At 43.5% G+C, this 24051-nt stretch overlaps 2 protein-coding genes across 4 annotated transcripts in view; both read right to left on the bottom strand.

Annotated features, from left to right (window-relative positions):
• LOC311248941 (ras-related protein Rab-27B-like) overlaps positions 1–1714 on the bottom strand; it is a 28096-nt gene extending 26382 nt beyond the window's left edge. The window contains exon 1 of one of the 2 annotated variants that reach the window (XM_084338185.1): positions 1664–1714. The gene's annotated coding sequence lies outside the window, so the exon portion shown is untranslated. The remainder of the gene's footprint in view (positions 1–1663) is intronic. The other variant, XM_084338186.1, reaches the window with a different exon arrangement.
• Positions 1715–2318: 604 nt separating this feature from the next.
• The window catches only part of poli (polymerase (DNA directed) iota), a 30553-nt gene continuing 8820 nt past the window's right edge, over positions 2319–24051 (bottom strand). The window contains exons 4-11 of one of the 2 annotated variants that reach the window (XM_084338197.1): positions 20739–20888; positions 13202–13330; positions 12628–12864; positions 10793–10971; positions 10569–10660; positions 10275–10408; positions 3613–3827; positions 2319–3318 (exon numbers count right to left, since the gene is read on the bottom strand). In XM_084338197.1, coding sequence (XP_084194323.1) covers positions 2467–3318; positions 3613–3827; positions 10275–10408; positions 10569–10660; positions 10793–10971; positions 12628–12864; positions 13202–13330; positions 20739–20888 — 1988 coding nt within the window. In that variant the 3' untranslated portion in view covers positions 2319–2466. The remainder of the gene's footprint in view (positions 3319–3612; positions 3828–10274; positions 10409–10568; positions 10661–10792; positions 10972–12627; positions 12865–13201; positions 13331–20738; positions 20889–24051) is intronic. The other variant, XM_084338198.1, reaches the window with a different exon arrangement.

Raw genomic sequence — 24051 nt, 5'->3', positions numbered from 1 at the left:
TTGAGTCCACTCCACTCTGGCAGTCAAAGAACTGACATACTGTACAAATAAAAAGAAGTCTACATTAAACATAAATGACACAGCGGTCACCATTTCAAAAGGGAGTTTATTTACTTTGTGACACAATAGCCAAACAAATGCACTAGCCATCAATATCTTATGCCAAATGATTAGGGCCTATTAGAAAAAAAATATATAATAATAACTGTATTTATCAATTAACAAGTCCGAGTCTGCACCTTCAAAGTCCGAATGCACTCAATGCTCGAGTCCAAGTCCGAGTCATCAGTGCTCAAGTCCAAGTCGAGTCACGAGTCCTGAAAATCAGTCCAGGACTCGAGTCCTACAACACTGAGTTGAGGGGAAAGTAGTGGGTAAAGTGAAACTGTACATCGGTTGAACACGCACTAAAACGTAGGCACACTAAACGGAGGTGAAAACAGCAAATAGTTGGGATTCTCAGTCGAGGGGGATCAGGATCATCACGGAGGCTTAGCAGGCCCGTCTTAACTCCCCAGTCACTCGGAGGGTTGATCAAGAGAGAAGGCCAGGCACATGACTGGACCTGGCTTCCACATGAGCGCTCCAATGCCTCCCCGGTGTTCTCCCCCAGCAGTTCTGCGAAGCCGCTGTTTACGGATGACCGAAACGTCAGCTGTTTCACAGACAGACCTCCTTTTCAATGATTGTAGGCTCTCCTCGAGACGGCCCAACACTATGTATACCAGCTAGTCTCACTGCCCTGCCTCTGTTACACATGTTGTGCCAGACAGTGCATTTATGAAGGGGTGACGAATTGCAAATTGCAGTTGAAGACCATGTAACTCTGTGGTTCTTCCATCACCCTCAAGGACTTGTTAGAAACGTCTTGTTATTCATGCCTTTTAAAAGTTCTACTTTTCTGTCTTGATTTGTGTATTTTATATGTCAAGAGTCAAGTCAAGAGTCAAGAGTTTTATTTGTCACGGCATACAAGTATACAATGAAATGCGGGTTGTATACTTGTATGCCGTGACAAATAAAACTCTTGACTATTGACTCTTGACTTGACTACTACTGTATATGGTCATGTTCAGGAGAATGGCAACTGTCATGCGACTCAAATTCCATGTTTAAAGCAATGAGAGGAAATTAGATGCCCTCGGTCAACTCGAGTCATTTCCCAAGTGCATGATCAAGTAGTTTTGGATTCTATATGATCAGCAGTGCTAGGGGACGGAGGATAATAGTGGAGCCAAAACACCCTGACAAAGTCCCTTGTACTAAATTACAGAGGTCATGTGTTTGAACAGACATGTTTGCGCTCAAGTAATATATACCTTTTTATGCCATTGTGTGACTTTCTTTTCTTTTTTTATAACTGCAAGTTACAGCACTGTAATTTAGTGATTTCCTACAAGCTGTCACATGGAGCAAATCATATGCATCTGGTAGGAATACAAAGTCAAACCAGTCATCATACAGAAGCACATTGTAATTTTACCCACAGAAAGATATATATACTATATAAATAATATACTATGACAGCAAAAAAAATAAAATCCAAACCCCACCAACGTTTGAGTTGAAAACATCTGATAAAAACCCACACATGATAAATTAGGAAAGCATAATTAATCAGTGCTCCTCACTCCCTAGATTAAAAAGAAATTATCATCCTTACCAATCTAACCCGAGGAGGTGCCAACTTCCATTCAGAGAGAGCTCAACCAGTCCTTGGGTAAATACAATAGTGAGCAAAGATGTGACATGTTATGGTCTGGACCCCCCCCCCCCCCACCTCCCGCCCCTCACACACACTTGCTTTTTTTCATCACATGTTATCCAGGGAGGAGCTTTCTCAACTAAAAAGAACCAAACAAGTGCTGTGTGCTTACTGGCCTTGTGCTCTCTGGTATTTGTCATGGGGACAGGGGCTCTCTGAGAACTGGGATTGTGGCTCTGGCGACAAATAGAGTGTGCTTCTGAGGATTGCAGTGGAAATCAGCCAATCAGCCAACCAAGGTGGTGGTGGGGGGGAGCAAGGCCCCTTGTTCTAAGGGATAAAGTAATGAGGGCGATGGGGAAACTGAGCATTTGTGGAGGACATTTCACAACCAGTGCTTGAGCAAAAACAAGCTAGTGTAAAGCAAACTGTCAAAATATATTGTCGATAATGCAATTATCACCAAAGCTTTACCTTATGTTATGTTCAATTAAGTTCAGTAAAACTAATTAATTTACAAATTAAGTACTAAGAATTAACAGTAATGATAAATTAAATTTTTATTTATAAAACATTTTCTCTCATACCCAAACTGCTAAAAGTAAACACGTATTGCATATCGACAGTTATAATCCACCAACAGAAATAACACTGGTGTTGATGAAACCAAACATTAAAACATTTCTTTGACAACGTACAAAAACACGTTTCAAGTTCACGTCACCTTCACATCGACGTGGCCAAAGTCAATTAGCAAAACACTAATTGGGTTTGAAATACCTGAGTAAGTTATTAACCTGATTGCCTTTGGCTGCAGCCTTTCTGTCTTTGGTCCCAGAGCTGTTCCTCCCCCATTTCTTAGAAGAAGGAGTCTTCAGCACAGGCCTCTGTTGCTTCCACTCAGACAGTAACTCCCTCTGGACATCCGGTGGAAGCTCCGAGAACACCTTAGGGTCCACATCTGCTGGGAACTCGAGGTTAAAAGTCTTGGGCGCCGGTGACATTTGGCCCGTAGGCCTCCCTCGTGCCACAGATGTTCCTCCCAGTACCTTCAGCGGACCCGGAGGAGCCTGAGGATTCACAACGGTCAGTTTGTCTGATGAAGCTAAATCCCTCACAGCCTCCTTCCTGTCTTCGAGGTCTGAGTTGGTGAGTTCACATGGCGTGGGAGCGGCAGCGGTGCACGGTCCAGGTGGTGGGTTGTTGCTCTTGGAAATATGGGCCGTATCAAAGGCTGGTGTGAGGGAGTCTGTGTAGCTGGAAGCAGGAGATAAGAGTTCCTTCTGGATGTCCTCGGGAAGGAGCCTGAACACGTCCTGGTCGACGTTGGGAGGCATTCTACTCTCCCACTCAAGACTGCTGTCGCACCGGTCATCAGTAATTGATCCCATTGCGGTGCATGTGACCATCCGAAGCTGTGGAGACACTACAGGAACAGGCCTCTGTCCTTTTAATGATCCATGCAGATTTATCTTAGCGTCGGGAGGGCTCTCTGGGCGTGTTGTTGAGTGGGGAATACCTTGCGTAATTATACCCTCAGCACTACTGCCATCTTTGTCACATCCCAACCCATGATCCAGGATGTTACTATTCCCACTTTGAGACAAATTATCCTATTGGGGAAAGAGGGAGAAGCATCGTTTATTTCTAGGATTCTCACAATACGGCAAATCTAATGAATAGGTCATGCTGTTCTTTATCGATCACTTAGATTCTAGATTCTTAGAAGGCAAATAAAGTAGTCATCACAGCAAAACACATGCATGAAGATGTCCTAAACAAAATCCAAGGAGTTCCACAGAGTATAGCTATGGTGTACATGAACACAAAATACACAAACATAAATCCAAAAGGCATACGACGAACTGTAAAATAATCTAAAATGTGATTAACCAGAGTGTGTTGACCTGCTTTCGTGAAGAGCTTTGCGTTTTCCCTGGGGATGTGTTGTGTGTGAAGAAGGAGGTGATGGAGCCCTTTGCGCTGGCTGCGGCCCCCCGGGACTGCAAGCTAGCAAAGCAGACGTTTATGAGGGTGAGGTGGAAGGACGCGCCGCTGTCCACCATCTTGTGGAAGAGCTTCATCGCCATGGTGACCAGTTGGGCCATGGCATCTCTGCTGCCTGATGAAGATAATACAGGGAATGAGGCAATTATTGGATTACAAATATTTGAGCACGGTTCAGTGACAGGACTCAGCAATAATTGCATAATTATATGCAATGACAATCTCACACCAAGTTGTTCGTTTAAAGCGAATTAATTAAAACACACCAAATTCTAATTTAATTATTTACTTCCCTGCCTGGCTAAGCTTTAAAACGGGACAGTACATTAGGTAGGCAGTGTTCCTGGCTCTAAAAAGCAGCTAATTGACATAAGTACACACAGCTTGTTTAGGCTTGTTAATCTGAAGACTTCAAACCCTGGACAAATGATGAGGAGTACCTATGTAATTTGTCCAGCGCCTAAATAACATTTCATTCTTTTTTAGTTTTTTTGAAAAACAGGGCATTTGAGGTGATGAAATCACTGCGCCCAGGCAGCAGTGGTTCGGCAAAAACTAATTCTGAGTATATATCTGCTTAGAAAACGAAAATGTCAAATACATTTTATTTTTTTATTTCTCCACATGGTAAATCCACAGGTCACAACATGTTTACAGGAACGTTTTGGAGTTGTATTTCGTGACAGTTGGGAACTACATTAGGCTACACTGGCACACCTACTTCCAGTGAATGACGCTAAGCTAGGCTAACGGTGCGGCTGTTCCCTAAGCCTAATGCATGCACAGAGAAGAAAAGGGTATGTATCTGCTTGGCAAATAAGCGAATTTCCCAAAAAGTTGGCGTGTTCCTTTAAATAAAACGCACATTAATTTCTATTCAAACATTTCAGATCAATCCTGTTCCATTTCCACATTCATATCAATTCATCGCAATGTATCGAGTAAACAGATGCGCAAACAATTTAAAGTGGTAACACAACAAGATAAAAACAAAGCAAAAAAAAAGGGGAATCACTTGAAATACAAGATAAAAAGCAGCTAAAACAGTTACAGACTGATACACAGTGGTTAGCAATCATGGCTTTGAACTGTGCAGACTGTAGGTTGGCAGACCTTCCAAGCTCAGAACAAGCTGGAGGAACCTTAAGCACTCGTTTGCACGAGTCAGATGGGGTCCAAAGTTCCAATCCAAGGGCTTTGTATATAAACAAATGGATCATTTGGAACCTGGTTTATTAAAATTGGCAGCATATTCCATAGCTGAACCTTTGACCAATCTATTTAATCGTACCTTGGTTATAAATGTAATCCCTTAGATCTGGAAGGCAGCTTATGTTTTACCACCAGCAAAAGGAGGGGATCGAACAGCGCTTAATAATTACAGACCAATCTCTAAACTTTCTATACTAGCCAAAGTGCTGGAATCCATAGTATTTATACACATTAGAAGTATTTATACACTCTACCAATACTATCCAAACATTGGTCAGGGTTCAGTAAACATCATAGCACTGTTACAAGTTGTAAATTGCATCATAGAAGCTTTAGATAATAACAAGCAACACTGTTGTGTCTCTTTCTAGATGTAAAGCACCTCTATAACCAGCAATGTCAGTAACTCACACATTAATGCATTTATTAATTAAGTAATTCACTCACACTTAGCCACTCTGCATGGCACTTTGTGTAAGTTCAATTTATTTGAGAATGCTTTGCATCTATGGTCTTGACTTAATAATAATAATAATATATTGGATTTATATAGCGACTTTTCCAAATGCTTGTCTACAGTCCTTTGATACCGTCGATCATGATATGTCATAAATGTCACTATGAATTGAAAATGGGGGACCCTGATGTAAACAAGACAAATGTCTTTCTCAGGTCTGCATCCCCTTAACAATTGTGTGTATTGAGCTGTACTGTATTGTACCCATTCTGCAATCTGTTAAATAAGGTTTTCATTCATTCATTCATTCATATACTGATACAGTGGCTTTTTAACAGTTTCTTCTGATCATGCTGTAGTTTGGTTTGTTAACTATCTCACAGATAGGACATAGGCTACTCTCAGTTATTTATTGTTGTGCATCTAGCCTCAATAAGGCTTTTGAGTATCTTTTTTTTTTATCCACTTTTTCTCCCATTTTCTATATTTTCTCCCATCCCAATTTCGTATAATCCAATTCAACCCTCCCCTGTCACGAACGCTGTTTCTTGCCTCCCACAAGCCGGCTGCAATGTGGACTAAGTCATACATAGCACAAGTCCCCTCCGGTACTTGAGGTAACAGCAGTCGCATCTTTTCACCTGCGCAGCTTGATCTCTCAGTGGCGAGGAGTAACGCGTGGGAGGCTCACGCTGCCCCCGACACTTCCTGATTCTACTGCGCAGGCGCACCAACCGACCTGTAGGAGTCTCTGTCCACAACGCCCGATCCCCACCCATCAGTTTCCCACCCCCTAATACGGCCAATGTGTATTAGTATGGACGGCCAGCTAAACTGAAAGCAATGTGGAGCGCTGGGCTCGAACAGGCAAGCCCAGCGTCTCCGTCATTCGTGGCGAGCGCCTTGCCCACTACGCCATGTAGCCGCCGGCTTTTGAGTATCTTAAAAAATATTTTGAGTGCAGGTTCAGCATTATCATCTGAAGCATTATATAATATACACACACATCCCTTTACAGATTGATTGATTGATTGATTGATTGATTGAAAAGTTTATTAACAGATTGCAGAATGGGTACAGTACAGTACAGCTCAATACATACAATTGTTAAGGGGATGCAGACCAGAGAAAGACTTTAGTCTTGTTTACATCAGGGTCCCCCATTTTCAATTCATCATAACATATATGACATACATGACATACAGATAGACAGTACTGCTACATCTATACATTTATGACATATCAGATTTGCAAATACAGTACTGTTTGTGATACAAAAGTGTCCAGAAAAAGAGTGTATATACATTTGGCGTAGAAACTGTACATTGGAGGAGGTTGGGTGGGTGGGGTGGGGTTGGGTGGGTGGGTGAGGGCTGTACATTGGAGGTGGGGGGGGGGGGGGGGGGGGGGGGTTGGGTAGGGGACACACACACATTTTACACTGTACATTGGAATACTGACAAAGCCTTACTTGGTAATTTACTGTACAACTAGGTTAGGACATTTGTAGGGGCCAGTTTCGAATTGCAGTCTCACGTAGGTGTTTTTTGAGAGTGTTTTTGAAAGTGGGTAGTGATTCACATTCCTTTACAGCTTTAGGCATGGCGTTCCACATTGATGTGGCATAATTGCGAAACGTGTTTAGTCCCTTGTTTGAGCCGAATCTGGGTTTTACATGATTTGTGGAGCTCCCTCTGGTGTTGTGATCGTGGTATTCACTGACCTTTGGGAAGTATTTTGACATGTACATGGGTACCTTGGTCGCGTAGTGTATCTTGTAGACCAGGCCCATTGCAAGTTGCTGTACTCTTGTCGTCTACTCTAAGCCATCCTAGGTTGTCAAAGTGGGCAGGGGTGAGGTGGGTTCTAGGAGTCAGGTCAAGCAGTAGTCTGACTAGCTTGTTTTGAGATGTTTGTAATTTGTTTTTTAGTGCCTTTGAGGTGCTTTGGTACCATGAGGTGCAAGCATAGTCGTAGTACCCTTGAATGAGTGCTCCTGCTAGAGTCTTCAGGGTATTCTTGTTTACCAGAGAGGAGATCCGGTACAAGAATCGCGTTCGTTGGTTGACTTTTTTTTATTACATTGGATGCCATTTTGTCACAGGAAAGATTAGCCTCTAGGATGGAACCCAGGTAGGTAATTTCATCTTTCCTTATGATAACATTGTCACCCACTGTAACCGAGAAGCTGTCGGTCTTGCTGAGTTTGTTATTTGAACCGAAGAGAATGGACTCTGTTTTGCCCATGTGTAATGATAGTTTGTTGTCGGCGAGCCTGTGCAGATTTTGCCTAGTTCCGAGCGGAGGGCTTTTTCAACCTGTAACTTGTTCTTGTCAGAGACCAGCAGGGCTGAGTCGTCCGCAAACAGGAACAAGTTGCAGTCACAAGCTGACGACATGTCATTTGCATAAATTAGGAATAGTAGCGGTCCTAGTATGCTTCCTTGTGGAACACCACAGCTCACTGTGAGGGGGGGGGGGGGTAGAGTACCGTTTACCTCCACCATCTGTTCCCTCCCCTCCAGGTAGGATTGTATCCAGCTCACTGATAAACTATCAAAACCAATTGCTTTTAGCTTGTCAATCAGAATGGTGTGATTGACAGTGTCGAAGGCCTTTTGTAGGTCCAGCATGACCATGCCGCAGTATTTGCCCGCGTCCACCTCTTGTTTGATGTGGTCGTTCAAGTAGAGAAGGCATGTGTCAGTGGAGTGGGATGTTCTGAAGCCAGATTGGAATTCGTAGATTAGATTTTTTTCCGCGCGGTACTTTTCGATCTGTTCGTATACTATTTTTTCCATGACTTTCGAGATGGATGTAAGGATAGAAACAGGGCGGTAGTTGCCCGGGTCTAATTTGCTGCCCTTTTTGTGCAGGGGTGTTACTCTCGCAATTTTGAAGTCCTTGGGGACGTGTCCCTGTTTTATGGAGAGGTTTATTATGTGTGTGATGACTGGGGTGATGGCTGCTGCTGAGTCTGAGGAATTTGGAGGGGATGTTGTCATGGCCAGTGGCCTTGTTTGGTTGGAGGGCGCTCAGTTTTTTGAGTACCTCATCTGTAGTTACCATTTCCAGTTTGAAGTCGTCTTTGTGAACGCCTAGGTTCTTGTAGTATGCTACTATGTGTTCTACCCCATACTGCCCTGAGTGGGAGGGTAGTTTGTTTACCAGTGTTGTGGCTATGTTTGTGAAGAAAGTGTTTAAGTAATTGGCTACATCCAGCTTGTCTGTGATGAGCGTGTTGTCCGTCTTTATGTTTATGTTTGAGAACCTGGTTTTAAGTTTTTTACTGCAGCCTAGTTGATTGTTGAGTAATTTCCAAAGTTATTTTTGTTTTCCTCGGTTTTGTCATTGATGACATTTTTTTTAGCAGTTTTGATCATGGAGTTTACGTCATTTCTTAGTCTGTTTCTTTCTAGTTTGAGTTCAGTCACGTGGTCTTGGAGTTCACTGCTCGTGCTTTTGGTAAGCTTTGACTGGCTTTTACGAAACTCAGAGCATTTTTTGTCTCTGGCTTTCATAGCGGTCAGTATTTCAGTGTGCATCCATGGCTCAGCGCAATTTTTTACCCTGGTGGTTCTTAGGGGGGCCATGTTGTTTAGTATTGATGAAAATTTGGTTTTGAAGCCAAGCCAAGTTTCTTCAACCAGTGTACCATTGAGTTCATCTGACCAGTCCAGACTCTCCAGTTCAAGGTTAAAGGCCTCGCTAGAGTAGGTTTTGAGGTCTCTAGATGTGACTGTTTTGTGACAGCCAGCCTTTAGTTTTAGCTTTTTGCGGGTACAGAATATCATATAATGATCACTTAACCCACATGCTATAACCCCTTTATTGGAGATCTCGGACTTGTCAGGTCAGTATGAGGTCAATGGTAGTCTGAGTTGATTCACATATCCTTGTGGGTTGGGTGATTAGCTGGCTGATGGCACTATAGTTTCCCGCGCGGTCCACCCGTATAGGGATTTATCATTGGGAAAATGTATTATCGGCTATTGTAATAATTCTGCTTCATGAACATTGGCAAGCTTTCCATTTTTGCACAAAATGAGTTCCCTTCTATCACTAACATTATTGTTTAAAGGGGAACTATCTTATAAATGGCCTTTTTCAGTGTTTAGCATTGTTTCCTAGCTATGTGGACTTATATTAATATGATCTATGTCTCTAATTCTCATATTGGCGCATTCTTCCAATTCTCCTCTCACAATATTCACCCTCACTGAACTGAGTCATCTGAAAATGTGCCGATTTGTGATGTCGGAGAGACTCAGCTGCATGATAATGTGGCAGATGCCGCCACACACTCCACACAGTTACCACAGTGGTTGGAGCCCAGGCTCAAAACGGAAAAATGCTGTTTTTGAGGACTTGATTAGAAATACAAAACAATGAATTAAAAAAAGAAAAATTACAGAGCTGTTCATAAACAGCTCCATAAACTCACAGGAATTGTGTAAAAGTGCCCAAATAGTGAAAGAAAGTCAAATAGTTCCCCTTTAAGCATTTTTGGTTGAAATAAAGTTAGTTATAAGGTTTTTTATTTGTCATCCAAAAATAACTACACTTACCAGTAGTGTCGTTCAGTGCTGTCGCCTGATACAGCCAGGAGTCTACTCTGTGGTGACATCAGTCAGCAGCGCCAAAGAACAGTTATTTTGCTACTTTTACGATTAATTGCGAATTTTTTCATGTTGAGCTATAGATTGTGGATGAATACACACAGAAAGGTACTCCATGCCAATGTTCATGCTTCATTTGTTTTAAACGAGACGATTTAGAAATGAGTCCATTGGAAATACATCGCCATTTCAAGGAGGGTGGACCGCGCGGGAAACAACAATGACGTAACCACTACACCTCTTTCTAGAATTCCCCGTGTGTGTATAAGCCTACCGGAAGTGATCTTATGTCCTATGTGGTTGGGTATGGGACACTGGCGGCTCTCTCGACTGAACCACTTGTTAGTCGCAGTGTATCTTCTGATGGTCAGTCGAAAAGTCAGGGGCTGCCTGCCGTCCGTCTGCATCCTGGTAGCAAAATGATTCAGAATCAGAATTAGAATAATTTTTATTCATAGTCTATATGCTTAGTGTGATAATAAGACAGTAGAATGCTGTACAATTCAAACAGATTGGACATGCCAGCTTCACTGGTTTTCCAGGATTTCAGGTTGTGTCACTGCCTCACCTCTCCACAAGACTGCTCAGTAGGTCTTCAACTTTTTGCAAAACTTCTTTAGTTGAGGCCATTTTCTTGAAGGAATCTTCAACACTGAGAGACTTAACATAATATGGTTTAAAATAAATATTTCATAAGACAGACAAAATGTCACATCATTGTCTTTCCAAGTGAGGTTATCTTCATACACCAATCTATGGACATTATTGTATCGTTGGGCTGACCTAACCTACCTGTGGGGCTCCAGTCAGGGTGACCGGTGAGTCATCGATGCCCATGGCCAGGTCGTGTAAACGCTGAGCGGTGGGGCCTCCCAACTCTCTTGCCAGGTCAGCTAACGGGAAGAGCTGCAGGTCCTGTACACTGACCAGTCCCAGCGCCTGGAGCCTCTTACCCGTCTGGTGTCCCACTCCTGACCAGTGAACAGGTTAAAGGAAGACGCCAACATTTTGGGAAATTAGCTTACCGTCTTCTCCAGAGAGACAAGAAGATAGATACCAGTTTCCTCTCTGTGCATTCAGTAGAAAGCTATCTGGCTGCATGTTAGCCTAGCTTAGCACAATGAATGGTTAGCCTTCGGGAGAGGTGTTAGTTGGACAATGCCTAGGCTAACCGGCACGGTCCGCTTCCATTCATTGTGCTAAGCTAGGCTAACGTGCAGCCAGATAGCTTTCTACTGAACGCACAGAGAGGAAACTGTATCTATCTTCTTGTATCTCTGGAGAAGACGGTAAGTTAAATGTTGGCGTGCTTATAAAATAGTTTATTATACATTTCATTTAAATTTTGTCATTTAGCTGACGCTTTTATCCAAAGCGACTTACAAGTTCTGTACGACAAGTCAGCAGGAAGGGCACGACTCTTACAACTGAGTAACAATGTTCATCAAACAAAGTGCTGAAACTTGGGTGTTGCAGTGTTGAGTGCATAGTAGTAAAGACATATTGGTATAGTAGGAATAGTGCATGATGGTATAAGACAGTAAGAAGGTATGACAAAATGCTAATTGCTAATTAAGACACACATTATTATACAATACAATAACAGTGCAGAGCACACACACAGTTCAGTTCATACAGTTTACAAAGTCTGCAACTTCAGAGTACACATTCTTGCTTAAGACTTCAGTTCACAAAGTCTGCAAAATCTCCAAGTCAACCTTAAGGTCAACACAAAAACATACTTCACACACCGTCACTTAGTAATCAAATCAAATCAAATGTATTTATAAGGCCCGACAACACACGTTAATGTCGCCATGGGCCGTACATGTCTTCTTTAAACAAGTCAAGAAGAAAACATAACAATAAGTCAAGAACAGAACAAGAACACCATAAGGTCCAACAAATTTAAAATAAATGCAAATAAATGAAATAATGCAAGCACTCCCAGACATAGTAGTCTCCACTCCTCACAGTTGAACCCCATCCAACCCTGTTGCTTGAACTTTAAGGTCACACACACATATTAAGAAATACAACCTACACAAAGTGCCCCAAAAATGCCCCCATACTAATAACTTACCCCATTAAATTGTCATGAACAGCGCCTGGCTATTGTCCCGAACCGATTACAAACGGGCACGTACTCCCCAATATGTCGCGTATTGATTTACTCTGGAAACTACACAACGCATCCATCCCTGTCCTTCTCCTCTTCCCTGCCCCCCCTCCTTCGACCTGTCGCATACTGATTTACTCCAACACCCCCGCGTCTCGAAACACGGCCCTTTTACACACAATCTCTCCAACAGGGTAAAAGGGTGGACTTTTCACTTCGACAGGACTTCTAATTCTACCTCTTGTTCAACTTCTTTGACTTCTGCTACTTCTTCGACTTCTCGCTTTCTTGTTTTCCTTTTTGCTTTGTCAGGCCTGTGCTAGTTTTTTCATTGTACTCTTGGCTATTCACTTTAATTAAATACCCAAAAAGTGTATCTTCTCTTTTCTTAAACTTTCCAGTTTTCTTAAACTATACCAGAAATGCACGACAAAGGTAAGTTTTGTTTTTGTTTGTTTGTTGTTGTTTGCTTGTTTGTTATGATGATGTAAATTCTGTGCTTCTGCACCTGGTACTTTGCGGAGACCGCTCAGACAGCCCATGATATCTCCAACGTCCTCTGGCAGCAGTGTGGTCTGCTGGTTGGGTTTGAAGGTGCCGGACACCAGTTTGGCCAGCGCCTTGTTGGTGGCGATGCCAGCACAGCCAGTCAGACCCAGTGTGCTGTGGATGGCTGCTCTCAGCTCCTCTGCAATATGTGAGCCTATAGCCAGTCTGGGATACTCCCTGGCTTTGGCCTCTACAACTGGGTTTAAAAAAAAAAAGAGAAAGAGAGAAAAAAGATGTGTTTGTTTACACAGAGCATTTATACCAGGTTAAAAGGCTGACCCAGGATCTGTTCTGTGTAAAGTGAAGTCAGACAACAATATATATATAGATTCTTGTGAAATCATTTGCACACACACACACACACACGCACACACACACACACACACACGCACACACACAGTATTACTCCGTCGAGACTGTGCTTTCTTTTGTTAATTTTTATAGTATTAAGAGTTTTATTTGCACCTACTGTTGGTGCATTATATGTGTATGACCGTCAGTCAATCATTGACATTGGATTAAGGAAAACTTACCGATTGGATTGCTCTCTGGATCGGATTGCTGAACAGCAGCAATGGCCTGCTGAGATCCATTGTTGTGGCCGTGGCCAAAGCCAGGAGAAGCCGAGACGACGTGGAAGAGCAGCCGGGGACCGGAACAGACTAGGGTCCAAACGACACAGAACCACATTGCCCAGCATATTGTTGGCCAATGTGCAATCGATAGGAAATAAACTGGACGACATCAGAGCACGGATCAAATTCCAGAGGGACATTCGGGACTGTAATGTCCTCTGTTTCACAGAAACTTGGCTGTCTCCAGATGTCCCGAATCATGCAATAGAACCGGCAGACCACTTCTTTGTCCTCCGCAAGGACCGGACGGCGGAGTCACTAAGGACGAAGGGAGGCGGCATTGCCTTCATGATAAACAAGGAGTGGTGCGATATAGGCAACGCAAAGGAATTGTCTAACCACTGCTCCCCAGACCTGGAGTTTATTGTGATCAAATGTCGACCCTTCTTTCTTCCGAGAGAGCTAACGTCCATCATCCTCATTGGAGTGTACATCCCACCACACGCGAACACTGGGACCGCACTTTCAAAACTTCACAACGAGGTAAACAAACAACAGATAGCTAACGTTGACGCTGCCATTGTGGTTCTGGGCGATTTCAACAGCGCGCGTCTTAAAAAGGTGTTGCCGAATTTCTATCAGCATGTGACCTGTCCCACCAGAGGCGAGAACATATTAGACCATGTATACTCGCAATTTAAGAATGGGTACAAGTCACAGGCTCTTAGTCCATTCGGTAAGTCCGATCACGCCGCCATCTTTCTTTTGCCAAAGTATAAACAAAGTCTCAAGCGAACGCCGGTGGTCTCGCGAGAGGTTAAGCGTTGGACCGTGACGTCAGAGGAGACACTCCAAGCTGCACTTGAATGCACAGACTGGAGTGTATTCCGTGATAACACAGCCAATATTAACGAATACACTGAAACGGTGCTTGACTTTGTCTGTACTCTGGTAGAAGAAACAATCCCCTCTACCACAATTAGAATCTACCCAAATCAAAAGCCCTGGGTAGATAAATCCGTCCGTGAGGCTCTGAAAGTGCGCACATCAGCATACAACACCGGGCTGGTGACAGGCAACATGGAAGAACACAAGACGGCAAGATACAACGTCAGGAGAGCAGTAATAGAGGCAAAACGGCGTTACAGGGATAAAGTTGAACTTCAGTTTGAACAGGCTGACTCTAGAGGCATGTGGCAGGGCCTCAGAATAATGACAGATTACAAAGGCACCTCCCTCAAACTGAACAGTGACATCTCCTTAGCAAATGATCTCAATTCCTTCTATGCGAGGTTTGAGGCTGTGAATAACAACACCAGCCTACAAACCACGGCAATGGGGGGGGGGGTGTCTGCTGATGGAGACTCAGTGTTCAGGGTAACAGAGCATGAGGTGAGACGGATCTTTAAAAAAGTGAATATCAGGAAGGCAGCAGGACCGGACGGCATCCCCGGCCGCGTCCTAAAAGTCTGTGCCGACCAACTGGCCCCGGTATTCACTGACATCTTCAACCTGTCCTTGGAACAGGCTGTCATCCCCACCTGTCTGAAGAAGTCCACCATCATCCCTGTACCCAAAAAATCTACGCCCGCTTGCCTCAACGACTACCGCCCTATAGCCCTCACCTCCATAGCCATGAAGTGCTTTGAGAAGCTAGTGAAGGGCTACATCTGTTCCTCCCTCCCCATCAACCTGGACCCCCTGCAATTTGCATATCGCCCCAACAGGTCCACGGAGGACGCCATAGCCCATGTGCTGCACACAGCAGCATCACACCTGGACAAGAGGCAGGGGAACTATGTGAGAATGCTGTTCATTGACTACAGCTCAGCATTCAATACCATAGTCCCCTCCAAACTCATAGCCAAGCTCAGGGACCTGGGCTTGAACTATGACCTCTGCCAGTGGGTCTTGGACTTCCTGACGGGCAGACCCCAGGTGGTAAGAGCAGGCAACTGCACCTCCTCATCCATCACGCTCAACATAGGGGCCCCCCAGGGCTGTGTTCTGAGCCCCCTCCTCTACTCCCTGTACACACATGACTGCGTAGCACAGCGGAACAACAACACAATCATCAAATTTGCTGATGACACAGTAGTGGTGGGCCTGATCTCTGCCAACGACGAGAGGGCCTACCTGGAAGAGGTAGAGAATCTGTCACAGTGGTGTCAGGAGAACTGCCGCTCCCTGAACGTCAGCAAAACAAAAGAGATGATTGTGGACTTCAGGAGGTCGGGGGTCAAGGACTACAGCCCCCTCAGCATCGACGGGGCACCGGTTGAGAGAGTGACCAGTTTCAAGTACCTCGGAGCCCACATATCCGAGGATTTGACATGGACCACACACATTGACAGTGTTGTGAAGAAGGCACGACAACGCCTCTACTTCCTCAGGCGCCTAAGGAAGTTCCAAGTCAGTCAGAAGATCCTTAGGAACTTCTACTCATGTACAATAGAGAGCATCCTGACTGGCAACATCACCTCCTGGTTTGGGAATAGCACTGCACAAGACCGTAGCAGACTACAAAGAGTGACACGTTCAGCCGAACGCACAATTGGAGGGGGGCTTCCCACCCTCCAGAACATTTACAACAAGCGGTGCAGGGGGAAGGCTAAGAGAATTATTAAGGACTCGAGCCACCCGAACAACTGCCTCTTTGAACTGCTGCGGTCAGGCAAGCGATACCGGAGTCTTAAGGCGAGCACAGAAAGACTCAGAAGAAGCTTCTATCCCCAGGCCATCAGGCTGCTAAATGAACAATAAACACTATGCAACAACCATCAAATGCACACAGCACACACACCCACATGCACACACTCACTTAAACAAACAACACACTGCAGCACCCACTCTCCACACTTTAGATCACACAAACACACTTTATATTTATTGATAAAGGATTTGCACTACAACTCGTACACCTACTGTAAATTGTACCTAAATTGCACCTCATCCCATTTCTGCCTTGCACTATATAGTATTGTATATTAGTACACTGCATAGTATTGTATATTATATGGTAACTCAGTTACGTCTATTCTGCATCGAACATTGTACATATGTCTATACTGAACACTGTGACCTCATTTTTTTACTTCTAATTTACATGCTATACTATGTTATTTTATTTCATACTTATCTTGTCTTGCACAGTCTCTGGAGCGTAACAGTAAGAAGCATTTTGTATAAAAGTATTCTGTACTTCTGTATGACAACTATTAAAGAAACTTGAACTTGAAACTTGACAATAAAATAAGAAAGGTGTTTCAATATTGTTATTGCTTTGTTTGTTTTCTGTTGATCTAATGTGCCTATTGTTAAAATAAATTATTATTTCAAATAAAAATACAATTATTTATTTCCTAATCATTTGAATGGTGTTTTTATGGCAATAACAACTATAGATGAACAGAGTAAAGATACGACATTTCGATTTTTGGGAGTTTAAATTCACTTTGGGACGGTTTAAAAAAAGAAAAATCGGGACGGTTGTGAAAAAAGTTTGTCTGGAGCCCTGCTTGGTTGCCTTACTGAAGAAGGGGGATACTACGGTATGAGAGAGGGTACATACAGGGACATGCGTCATCTCTCCTGAACTGGTGTAAAGACAGTTCCTTAGAGATGAATGTACTGTAAGTAAAACTAAGGAACTTGTCATACATATATATCTCAGTGCAGCCTCTCATGATAAACGACGGAGCAAGTGGATAGCGATCGTATCTTAAATAAAAATACCGACCACATTATTTAAATCATGCAATCAACGCCTCCACCTTTTAAGTAAGCTCAACAACTTTTGTGTGAGTAAGCCAATTCTGGAAACAGTTTATAAGAACCTAGTGGAGGGAATAATTTTTTTTTATATTATCTTTTTCCCCCTCCTTTTTTCCGATTTTTCTCCTATCCCACTGTTAGTCGTTATGCCAATTCCCAACCCCCTTCCTGGTTGTTGCGCCGGGAGGCCGGAGACTGTCACATGCTTTCCTCCGACACATGTGCAGCCAGCCGGCAGCCAGCCTGGCAGCGCAGATTCTCACCAGGAGAGTGTAACGTGTGGAAAGTCACACTACCTTTCTCCAGATCCTACCCTCGCTGTGCAGGCGCCCCGACCGAACTGTAGGGGTCGCTGTCCACAACGCCCAGGACCCACCCACGGCTTCCCTCCCCCTAACTCAGCCAAACGAGTTAGTATAGCGATCAGCCCAAGCCAAGGCAATGCTGACTCTCCGGGAGTCGAGACCGCAGCCTCTTGCATTGGTGACGAGCACAATCTCTGCTACACCACCTGACCGCAAGTGGAGGGAATCTTAACCTTTAACATGACCATATGGTACGGAAATCTGAACATAAAAGGCAAAAGGTGAATTTGGCCTCTAAAACCATAGGGAAGCCACAGCTAAGCTACATCTACAACAAAGTGCCATTGCTTGAGCGCCAATCACGAGTATAGTCGGGTTTTAATCGTTATTTCTTTTATTAGCGATATCCATTCATTTTCATCCATCCAGCCTGATGTTATCGTTGGGAATGGGTCTGAGCTCGCAAAAGGGCAAATACCGCCTTCCAGTTGGTATTGCACTCCACTGGGAATGGTGTAGTTTCTTTTCTGGGACGATCCAAGCCGTGCGGGCGTGGTTTAAATACTCAGGCGAGGTAACCTGTTTCAACGATACATCTGCGAGGCTGCCCCCCCCCCCCCCCCCCCCTCAATATGCAATGCTGTTGAACGTGGCACAGACCTCGGCACCCAGTACTTCAAATGGCAATCAGATAATTGGATTATTTCTTTTGCATTACATCAGATACAAGGTAAGAACACTATATATACATTTGATCGTTGATCTGATATGTCTTTCTACCGCGATCACGGCTGTGTGTGTGTGTGTGTGTGTGTGTGGCTGTGTGCCGTTGAGTGGGAGGAGGCGGCGGCGGAGCCCCGCGGTCCAATGCTCTTTTCATTTTTGCATGGGGAAGGATAATAATGATGATCTAGCGTTGATTTCAGGAAGATTCGATAATCAGGCGAAAAATTACAACGTGTTTAGTGTATTCCACTAAAGGGCTATTATCGCGTCTTTCTCTGGAATTACTCAGAAGCACCCAAAGTTATACTCATATTCAAAAGGCTATAAAACGGAAATGTACCGTTGAAAAAACAATCCGTTTTGTACATGTTGACTGGAAGCAACTCACTGATAATCGACGTGTGTATTAGACCCATAGCTATTAATTAAGATATATTTTAAGGACTCGCAAATCTCGCAGTTCCCCCATTGACTTACAACGGTGGCGTACTAGCGCCATCTCGTGGATTAAGCGATGGTGCTGAATGAGTTAAGTAATTAAATTAATCTTGCACTCGTTAGACCCGGTCCTTCTTGATGTATTGTATTCCTACATTCTCTGCACTTCTCCATTACAGATGTATGTACTTTGTACTGTATATGTATAATGTATGCTGTCATTGTTGTCATTTTATTTGTTTGTTCAATGGTGAGACCAAAGACAAATGTCCACATTGTGAACAATAAAGTGAAAATAAAATACTAAAATCTGATCAACTAAGTATAGAATTGTATACTTTTATTTTGATGTCCCTAGGGATCATATAAAACCTTGAATGATTACTATTACTGTATTACTGCGTAGACATCAAAATCGGCTTAGCAGCATCTAGAACAGATAGATAGTGACTGCGCTGCTTCAATCAACTGAACATGTACTGTAACTGATGTACTTTTAATACATTTCCATAAGGAGCTAAAGGTTGTGTGTTTTTCTTCACCCGTTTCTTGTTGTGTAGAAATTACCATGACAGCTATTAAAAAGTTACATAAAATAGATAATTTTTATTGAAATAGGACCATGACAATTGTATTACAAGATTACAAGATGAAGACATACAAAATATGTTATATCATATTGGAATTTGTACTGGAAAACTATACCGTCAAATACCGCTATACTGTCAAAACTGAGTGTAAGAAATCTATTTGGCAATGCCCATATATGTTGTTGTCATTGAGGTGACTTAGATCAGCACCTTGTCAAGTACTTTGAAACCATTGCGAACCGCTGTATTATTATCACCAGTTTTTGTACCTTTGCTTGATTTGTAATAAATTGTTTGCATCCAAGACATCTTTTTGTATCTGCTGTTATTTGTCTCCATTTTGGTCCTAGCCCGTGAGTTGGTTTCTAATCCTCACTAATGGTACTGTGCTTAGAGTGTAGGGGGTAATAATAATAATAATAATAATAATAATAATAATAATAATAATAATAATAATATTCATTTATATAGCACCTTTCATACACGGAATGCAACTCAAAGTGCTTAACAGAGACATGTCTTCTTTAAACAAGTCAAGAAGAAACAACACAATAAGTCAAGAAAAAACAAGAATACCATAAGGTCCAAAAAATTATAATAAATTCAAAATAAATAAATGCAACACTCCCAGACATACCCCACGCAAAGGTAAGGAAAAACTCACTAAAACCTAGCAATAGGAAAAAATGCACCACAGGCAATGTGGAGGAGAGAAACCTTAAGGCGCTCCCATAGTCCAGCAGACTGTACACAGAGCAGACTCCGTGGAGGTCCGCGCGGACTCTTGAGCTTTCATAGTCGAGCAGATCTCAGCGGACCAATTTCCTACATGTCACGCGCCAGTTTACACAATTGTCCCCACGCTGTTCAACTTCTGTCATGTCGTCGTCATCCGATGTCAAAATAAAGAGTATGTTATCTCCGTTTCCAATATTTCGATAATAAAACGGGCAGTTTTACACACTTGAATAACAGGTATATAGGCTTGAGGTGACAGCGCGTGGTGCTGAAATGACAAACACGCATTGCATGAAATAAAAGCACCAGTTTTATTTCAAAATATTGGAAACGGAGATAACATTCTATGTTATCTCCGTTTCCAATATTTCGATATAAAACTGGCAATTTTACACACTTCATTTAGAAAAGCCATTCAAACATCTCTCTTGGCACGAGCGAGTGGTCAGAGTAAAATGCAGATCGGCGTCACATTAAATGCAGTTCGATGTCAACCAATACGCCGAGCAGCGTTTTGTGTGACACCAAGTCAGCGGCGCGGATGTCCGCGCCTCAGAAAATCGGAGCTTCGCACCTGTGGGTCTGCTGTCCGCTGAGATCAAAGCTCAAGAGTCCGCGCGGACCTCCGCGGAGTCTGCTCTGTGTACAGTCTGCTGGACTATGGGAGCGCCTTTAGAAGGGCCTTTCAAGGCAATACATTTAGAAACCTTCTAATTCATTTAATAAGTATCTGAGATGAGTACCCATCTCAGGTTCTAAGAGTGTAGGGTAGTATATTTGGTCATTCTCATAAATGTGATTAAATACCTACTTTCTGCAACACTATGCAGTTGGAAATGGAAACTGAAAGGCCCAATGCAAATGTTAGCTCGTTTCACAAAACATTTCCTGGTTTCTATGTACTATGGCACTGGGGTCACTTACTGGCATGGTTGTAGACGTGGCCTTTAAATAAATAGTCATTAGACTCTGGTGGTGTTTCTCGCAGCTTTGTCTCAACCATCTCTGTGATGTCCATGAAGTTCTCGTCAAAGCCTAGTCTCTCCACCAGGGGACAGTAGGACATCAGCAGCTCTGGACGGATGACAAGACCGGTGCTGTAAGACACTCAGGGTGTGGCAGATCAGGGTATGATGTGGCTGACTAATATGTTAACCCTTTCACTACCACACTACAGAAGGTTAACCCTTTCACTACCACACTAACAAAGGGTTAACCCTTTCACCACCACACTGCAGAAGGTTAACCCTTTCACGACCACACTACAGAAGGTTAACCCTTTCACTACCACACTACAGATGGTTAACCCTTTCACTACCACACTACAGACGGTTAACCATCTGTAGTGTAGTAGTGAAAGGTTAACCGTCTGTAGTGTGGTAGTGAATGGTTAACCGTCTGTAGTGTGGTAGTGAAAGGTTAACCGTCTGTAATGTGGTAATGAAAGGTTAACCGTCTGTAGTGTGGGGGCGGAGCTGAGCGATCATGGAGTAGACGTGTTTCACATGAGCTCCCTTCTACCGTGCAGAATATACGTTTCTCCCCATTAGTCTTTATTTTATTTTTATTTGTTTTTTGTCTGCTTGCTAAGTCGTCGTGTTTCAAATACTGTCGTCGACTTTTGTCGACTTTCTGCGATGTCGGTGGTGGAAACCAGATCCATGAGCGCCCCAACCAGCAAACCACCACCGGGCCTGGCCGCACCATCGCCCGGTGTCGGTGAGATAAGCGAAGCTGTGCTCTTGGTCATGACCAAGCTACATGCAGAGTCTGAGACACGCTCCGCTGAAGCACAAAAGAAAGTGCTGGCGGATTTTTGTGTCAACCTTCATCGAGAGATATCAGAGGAAATAAGGCTGGCGGTCGTCCCGTTGATAGACAAGATGGAGTCGCTGCACGCCGTCTCCTCGGCTAATGCTATCGAGCTAGCTGCGCTAACGACGGAGGTATCATTACAGGGCGAGAAGATGGTGGATCTCGAGTCCTCCCTGCTGGCTAGGCAGGCTGAAGTTACCAAACTATAGTCGGAAATTGAGGAAATACAGTCCCGGGAGAGACGCTACAACATCAGGATTGTTGGAGTACCGGAGGGCAGCGGGGAAGGCCGTCTCTCTGAGACCATGCCGGAATTGCTGCAAAAAATACTGGGAAATGACGTCCTCCCCTCGCCTCCCGTTTGTGAGTCGGCCTACAGAGCGGGCAGGTCCACTCCTGGTGTGAACAAAGAGCCGAGGCCCATCATCGTCAAGCTGAACAGGCTTCAGCAGAGGGAACTCATCATGCGGTCGGCTCGTGCCAGAAGGGGTAATCTGAGGCTTGGCGATCACAAAGTGGCCATTTTCGAAGACTTTACACCTGAGGTTCAAGCACAGAGAGGCGAATACAAAGTGGTCTTGTCCAGGCTATGGAAACTAGGCCTGAGGCCCACGCTATTCGCTCCCGCAAAATTATCTGTGTTGGATAAGGTCGATGGTCGGCGTTCATTTTGGTCGTTGGATAAAGCGAAGGAATATCTCGAGGGGATACCCGAGAATGTAGCTTGATAACTATATCGGGTGAGTGACGTGGCGATGTGGGCCTGAATACATTGTTAGGGCCGGCTATTCACAAACACTTGCTGTCATGCCCAGACATGCTAACTGCCCACTGCCCATCCAACTAGCGGGGCTTCCCAATGACTTCTGTTACTTGCTAAAGCTGACCTCATGGTCGTACTTGTGTATCGCCTCTTTGGAAGCTAACGAGCTAGCTGAACAATGTACATAATAGACGAACGTGCTATCCGGATTCATCACTAGCTTACGCGCTAGCCTCGGGCTAGCTAGCGGGCTGCGTCTATCGTCTGCGCTGAGACATTCGAGACCCGTTAATATTTACGCACTTTGGTTGTTGTTGCTGTTTAAGTGTAATCGGCTCGCACAATTCAACGGTGATCGGGTCCTTAACTAACTTCTTGTATGCTGTTATTTTTATATCCAGGCTGTTTTGAGCTTTGGGCTCCGGTAGGAGAAGATCGGTTGAATATATATATAAACAAGATATGATAACAGGTTGTGTCAGGTATTGCTTTTTACCATCCCCGGGTTAATGAATGTGTTTAATTCTATTCTTACATAGGTTATGTCATTCCAGCCGTGGTGCCTGATCAGAGGGGAACTTACAGGTGTGCACTTTGACCATAACCCCCTTTTCCCCTTCCTCTTATTATCGTTGTTTAAATGACATTTGTTTGCACAATTTACCTGGAACCCGATCCTACCTTAGACTATATGCTGGTATGCTCTAATTTAATTTTGTTTTGAATTTTCCTTTATCCATTTGTACTATAACATTGCGACGTTGATGCGCAGACTCGGAAATAGATGGTTGCAGGGTTGATGTTGAGTTGTTATATAATAATGACTATTTTTTTTTTCCATTATAGTTATCTCATGTTAGGGCCAAGGCTCACGGTGGTTTTCGACCGATATCTTTATTGAAACAATATATGATAACAGGTTGTGTCAGGTATTGCCTATTACCATCCCCGGGTTAATGAATGTGTTTAATTCTATTCTTACATAGGTTATGTCATTTCAGCCGTTGTGCCTGATCAGAGGGGCTGTTACAGATGTGCACTTTGACCATAACCCCCTTTTCCCCTTCTTATTATTGTCGTTGTTTAAATGACATTTGTTTGCACAATTTACCTGGAACCCGATCCTACCTTAGACTATCTGCTGGTATGCTCTAATTTAATTTTGTTTTGAATTTTCCTTTATCCATTTGTGCTATAACATTGCGACGTTGATGCGCAGACTCCGAAATAGATGGTTGCAGGGTTGATGTTGAGTTGTTATATAATAATGACTTTTTTTTTCCATTATAGTTATCTCATGTTAGGGCCAAGGCTCACGGTGGTTTTCGACCGATATCTTTATTGAAACAATATATGATAACAGGTTGTGTCAGGTATTGCCTATTACCATCCCCGGATTAATGAATGTGTTTAATTCTATTCTTACATAGGTTATGTCATTTCAGCCGTTGTGCCTGATCAGAGGGACTGTTACAGGTGTGCACTTTGACCATAACCCCCCTTTTTCCCCTTCTTATTATTGTCGTTGTTTAAATGACATCTGTTTGCACAATTTTGCACAATTTACCTGTGACCCGATCCTGCCTTAGACTATCGGCTGGTATGCTTTAATTTAATTTTGTTTTGAATTTTCCTTTATCCATTTGTGCTATAACATTG

This window comes from Notolepis coatsorum (genome assembly GCF_963971535.1).
Source record: "Notolepis coatsorum genome assembly, chromosome: 2".
NCBI lineage: Eukaryota > Metazoa > Chordata > Actinopteri > Aulopiformes > Paralepididae > Notolepis > Notolepis coatsorum.
The sequence above is the reverse complement of the archived record's forward strand: the minus strand, read 5'-3'. Positions and strand labels throughout refer to the sequence as shown.